The sequence below is a fragment of the Ailuropoda melanoleuca genome, chromosome 7 (assembly GCF_002007445.2).
Source record: "Ailuropoda melanoleuca isolate Jingjing chromosome 7, ASM200744v2, whole genome shotgun sequence".
Lineage (NCBI taxonomy): Eukaryota > Metazoa > Chordata > Mammalia > Carnivora > Ursidae > Ailuropoda > Ailuropoda melanoleuca.
In genome coordinates, this window is record NC_048224.1 from 141025340 (window position 1) to 141031150 (window position 5811).

The window sequence follows — 5811 nt, forward strand, 5'->3', positions numbered from 1 at the left end:
GGTGAGGACAGCAGTGGGGGCGGGGGGGTCCCAGGAAAGGAAGCCCGGTTGTGCTCACAGGCTGGACGACTCAGCATACTGAAGATACTGGTTCTCCCCAGGCTGGTGCACGGGTCCAGCAAGATGTTTCCGTGTAGATACAGATAAGACTTCCGTAACATTTATATAGGAAGGCAAAGGAAGTGGAATATTTTCTTCCGTAGTCTGAATAGTTTTGAGAAATGTGTTTTGAAAATTATTTTTGAAAAAGAGCAGTAAAGTTGACGACGCCATCCACTCGGTGCCGAGGCCCGTCATCTGTTGCAGGTATTACACACAGTAATGGAGACAGACTTGGTGTTGGTGGAGGGACCGGACCAGCACCGACCACAGCGACGTGCCCACCGCGTCCCCAGGCAGCTCAGGACAGATGCACAGTCGCGGCCCGCTGCTGAAGCAGTCTTTGTTTGGGCAAGATCTCTGCGCGACTGGGGTGGCGGGCACGGCTGGGAAGCACGGGCTGAGGGCACACGAAGCACTGGTAGAGGCTGCAGCAAACCCCAGCCACTGTCCTGTGACCCCGGACGGGTAGGCAGGAAGCGCTTAAGGAGGGGGCTGCGGGGGCTCATGCAGCAAGTTCGCCCTCGGCCTGCCCTGCCTTCTGCCCACACCCACCTTCAGAACCTCCCCGCCTCCCAGCACGGGGTGGGCTGGTCCTCCCCCGTTTCTGGCTCCCGCGTTCTTGTTTCTGTAACCTCTCACTTCCTCCCCTCTTTATAGCCAACCTCCTTCACTTCCTTCTCTTCCCCACACATTTACTGAGTACCTGCTGTCTACTAGACAGGACCATGCGTGTGTGAATCTGACATTTCTGTTGGTCCTGGCATCCCCAGGTGTGCACCCCAGGTGTGTGTCCCCCAGGTGGGTCCCCCAGGTGTGTGATCCAGGTGTGCACCCCAGGTGTGTGACCCAGGTGTGCGACCCAGGTGTGCACCCCAGGTGTGTGTCCCCCAGGTGGGTCCCCCAGGTATGCCTCCCAGGTGGGTCCCCCAGGTGTGTCCCCACCTAGGTCCCGTAGGTGTGTCTCCCAGGTGTGTCCCTGGCCTCCTCACTCTCTCTCGGTCCTGTTTCTGTCTGTTTGGGGCCTCTGCCCTGGGTGTAGCTGGAGGTCTCCTGCTTTAGTCCCAACCTCACCTGAAGCTTCTCTAGGGCATTTCTGCTTTGCTGGCACAGCCCAGGAGAGGGGAGGGAGCTGATGTGGAGTTGATCCCTTGGCAGGTGCTGGGGTTACCTTAGGTCCCCAGTGCGGGCAGGTGACCTGAGGGCAGGCTACTGTCAGTGTCAGGCCAAGTCCCTCCATACTAACCAGTCCCCTGCCAGTGGTTTCACCCTCAGACACCCCAGGATGCTGCTCACTGTGGGTTTTTTTCTCTCTGAATTCCTGTTATCAGCTGTTTTTCCTCCCACTTGCTATTTAAGACAAAATGAAATATTGTGGGAAAGCTCCCAGCCATCTTTATGGGGTCGGGGTTTCTCCCTGGCCCCTCTGCCTTCCGTCTGTCCTCCAACTCCTGCAAGGGAACAAGCAGGTGGCCTGTGTGCCCGGGGCTGGGGGCCTGACTGGGGGCAGCGTCACTGAGGCACTTTGGGGTCTGGAGTTTGTCCTTCCTGCCGGGCCCTGAGGAAGAAGCGGCAGGGAGGAGGGGCCGTCTAATCCTCCTGGAAGCAGCTTAGGGGATTGTCTTTTTCTGGCACCTGCTCTGTGACCCCGGGCTGGGATTTGGCCAGAGCTGTGTCAGCTGGGTTCCCTGGGCTCCCGGTGCGGCCCCCAGTCACCCTCGCACCTGCTGGGACGCCTGCTGTCTGGGGAGGGCAGGGGGCACGGGTCTGGGGTGGCGGGTCAGGCCTCTCGTGACTGACGCGGCAGGAGGCCAGTGCCAGGATGGATTTCGGTTCCCTGGAGACGGTGGTGGCCAACTCGGCCTTCATCGCCGCCCGGGGCAGCTTCGACGGGAGCAGTGGCCCATCTTCTCGGGACAGGAAGTACCTGGCCAGGCTCAAGTTGCCCCCGCTGTCCAAGTGTGAGGGCCTCCGGGAGAGCCTGGACCTGGCGTTCCCGAGTGTGTGCTCAGAGCAGCCCATCGGCAAGCGGCTGTTCCAGCAGTTCCTGGGGGCTGACGAGAGGCACGTGCCGGCTCTGGAGCTCTGGAAGGACATCGAAGACTACGACACAGCGGATGACGACCTCCGGCCACAGAAGGCCCGGGCCATCCTGGCTGAGTACCTGGACCCGCAGGCCAAGCTCTTCTGCAGCTTCCTGGACGAGGGGACGGTTGCGAAGGCCCGGGAGGGGCCCGTGGCGAGCGGGGACGGGCTCTTCCAGCCCCTGCTGCAAGCCACCCTGGTGCACCTGAGCCAGGCGCCCTTCCGGGAGTACCTGGACAGTCTGTACTTCCAGCGGTTCCTGCAGTGGAAGTGGCTGGAGGCCCGGCCTACGGGGGAGGACTGGTTCCTGGACTTCAGGGTCCTGGGGAAAGGTGGCTTTGGGGAGGTGTCCGCCTGCCAGATGAAGGCCACCGGCAAGCTATATGCATGCAAAAAGCTCAACAAGAAGAGACTCAAGAAAAGGAAGGGGTACCAGGTGGGCAGCGGGCCGCTCACGGTGCGGGGAGGACCGTTAGGGGCCAGGTCCAGCCCCGCACGGCACCCGTCATGGGCTGGCTCCTCGTCCCGAGCCGGCGATCTGGCCCGAGGGGCATCGAGGGGGCAGTCCGCAGCTCTGCCGCCCCTGCCGGGCTCTGCGCGCGCGCGGGGTTTGCCGTGACCCCTCCTCGGAGGTGGCCTCTGTGTTCGTTGCTGTGGGCAGGACCACACGACCTGCCAGCCACTAGCTTTTTTTTCAGAGACGTATTTTATTTTTTTTATTTTTAAACATTTTATTTCAGAGAGAAAGCATGCTCGAGTGGGGGAGGGGCAGAGGGGGAAGCAGGTTCCCTGTTTAGACGCAGGGCTCCATCCCAGGACCCCGGGGCCATGACCTGAGCTGAAGCAGACACTTCACTGACTGAGCCGCCCCGGTGCTCCTGAAGATTTACTGGAGAGAGAGAGAGAGAGAGCGAGTGCGTGAGCGGGGGAGGGGGGCCGAGCAAGGGAGAGCCTGAAGCAGGCTCTGCGCTGAGCACAGAGCCCGACGCGGGGCTCAATCCCACGACCCCGAGATCATGAGCTGACTGGGTCGCTCAACCGACTGAGCCCCCAGGAGCTCCTCCCACCAGCCTCCTTTGTGTTATCACCCCCACCGGGGAATAGGGGGGCGGGTTGGGGGAGCTGTCGATTCTTTACTGCGGCTTTCTGGAGCTCTCCGGGCGCTGGCTTGTGCTGTGATGGAGGGCACACTGGGGTCTAGCCAGGCCTGGCAGCATCCGCCACGTTTTCCCTGGGCCGGCGTGAGCCGAGGCGCGGAGCGCTACTGCGTGGGGTCAGCTCTCCCCGGCCGGGGTCAGACTCCCATTAGGCAGGACAGCAAAAGCTGCTATATCATAGGGGCTCCCCCCTCCCACGTGGCTCCGTCCTTTCCTGCCACACGGCGCAAATGCCGCTTTTGGGGTAAACAGCAGCGTCACGCATGCCCACCCCAGGGTTTCTTGATAGTGCTGTCGCCTTGGGGCTGTGGGGGCAAGCAGGCGCCCCTTGCAGCTGTCCACGTGTCGTCTTGACCCACAGTGTCTTCTGCCCCGCGGCGTGGGTGCAGAAGGGCCTTCCGCAGCACCAGGAGTTCCACCTTCCCAAAGGAGTTCTACCTTCCTTACCCAAACACAGCTTTAAACACAAGTTAAATGGACATCAGGAGGTGTTAAAGACAGAAAATGGACAGATGCGGGCGGGTCCCTGGCTGTCCGCTCCAGGGGCCTGGCAGGAGGACCTGGTCTGGGGTTGCACCTGCTGGTCAGGTGTTAGGAGGGACCGGAAGGAGGGTCGGCTCTGAACAGGGATGTGCTGGATCCTCACACGGTCTTATTACGGCTGGCGGCCTGACTCCTGGCCCCTTGCTGGAGGCCCCAGGAAGCCTGGAGTCCTCTGCACACGCCCACCGTTGCACGACTGATTTGGTCTCTGGGATGTAAGTTATTTGCAGCTGCTCTATGCAAGCTGCTTCAAGTACCTTCGCAACTCTGTTTTCTGGTGTGTGGGACTTGGTCTTTTCGGTGACATCGCTGTCCTGCTTAAACCTGGGTACTGACTTGACATCTTGCTTTTCAGGGTGCTATGGTAGAGAAGAAGATTCTAGCGAAGGTACACAGCAGGTTTATAGTCTCTCTGGCCTACGCGTTTGAAACCAAAACTGACCTCTGTCTGGTGATGACCGTCATGAACGGAGGCGACATAAGGTACATGGGGGCTGGGGCTGGGGGTTTGAGCCGTCAAGCTTGGAAAGGGTCTCTGGGGCCCAGGGGCTGCCCACATGTACAGAGAATATGGTGACACTAAGGAGAAGCCCTGGGCCCCCATCCACATGCTCTGCTGTCCCCGGGATGCTGACACTCGAGCTGGTGTGTCCCTAGTCCCACTGAAATGCAGGGCCACAGGGAGGGGAGGAGGCCCGTGGCTCTCTGGTTGCTGGTGGACCTTGAGTCCCTGCGGACCTGGGGTTTGTGTGGCCATGCGGGGGTGGAGGCGGCAGGAGCCTGAGGTGCCAGGGGACAGTGCCAGGTGGGTGGGCAGATGAATGAAGGGTGGCTGGGGGCCCAGTTGGGGACATTGCATTACAGCCTGCTCTTGGGGGTGATGGCAGAGCTGGAAACGCAACGTGGCCAACTTTGGGAACCATGGCTTTGCTGTCAGTGGATCTGGTGCCTGGATTTGCTGGAGGTCTGAGGGCCCTGCCTGGGGCTCCTGGGGGAAGTCAGACCACTGGCTCTCCATGGGGAAACCTAGGCGATCAGACCACTCTTGCCTCCGTGTGCTGGTCTGTAAGACGGGGATAAAGAATAATATCGGTGTTCTCAGGGCGTTGTGGGGGATACGTTAATACGTGTACGACAGCTGAACGAGTGTCACACGTCACACAAACGGGGCCGCTGCTGTTGGTGTTATGTGTAAGCCCTCTGCCTCCATTCTCCCCGCTGGATTGATCTCCACTGAATCTCTGTCAGGTGTTTCTGGGCCCGTTTTCCAGGTAGGAATTCTGAGGCCTTGACTAAGGAACCCATGTGAGGCCACGTGGAAGAGGAGAGAAGAGAGTAGGAAGGCACACAACGTGACTTAAAGAGAGCAGAGATGGTCATGACACTGTCCTGAACTGCACCGTCTTACACGACCATACACGGCAGTATGCTGAGCGCACACACTGTCCTGTGTCGCACCGTGCTACACATGCTGTCCCGTACCGCACCACGCTACACCCCGCTGTCCCGTACGGCACCGTACTACACCCCGCTGTCCCGTACCGCACCACACTACACCCCGCTGTCCCGTACCGCACCACACTACACCCCGCCGTCCCGTACCGCACCACGCTACACCCCGCCGACCCGTACGGCACCGTACTACACCCCGCCGTCCCGTACGGCACCGTACTACACCCCGCCGTCCCGTACCGCACCAGACTACACCCCGCCGTCCCGTACCGCACCACACTACACCCCGCTGTCCCGTACCGCACCACACTACACCCCGCTGTCCCGTACCGCACCACACTACACCCCGCCGTCCCGTACCGCACCACACTACACCCCGCCGACCCGTACGGCACCGTACTACACCCCGCCGTCCCGTACGGCACCGTACTACACCCCGCCGTCCCGTACCGCACCAGACTACACCCCGCCGTCC

The 5811-nt window shown here is 60.9% G+C and overlaps 1 protein-coding gene across 1 annotated transcript in view; it reads left to right on the plus strand.

Annotated features, from left to right (window-relative positions):
* The first annotated feature begins 1271 nt into the window (after window positions 1-1271).
* Window positions 1272-5811, plus strand: part of GRK1 (G protein-coupled receptor kinase 1) — a 15950-nt gene continuing 11410 nt past the window's right edge. Inside the window, exons 1-2 of the mRNA XM_034665534.1 lie at window positions 1272-2620; window positions 4240-4367. Coding sequence (XP_034521425.1) covers window positions 1922-2620; window positions 4240-4367 — 827 coding nt within the window. The 5' untranslated portion in view covers window positions 1272-1921. The remainder of the gene's footprint in view (window positions 2621-4239; window positions 4368-5811) is intronic.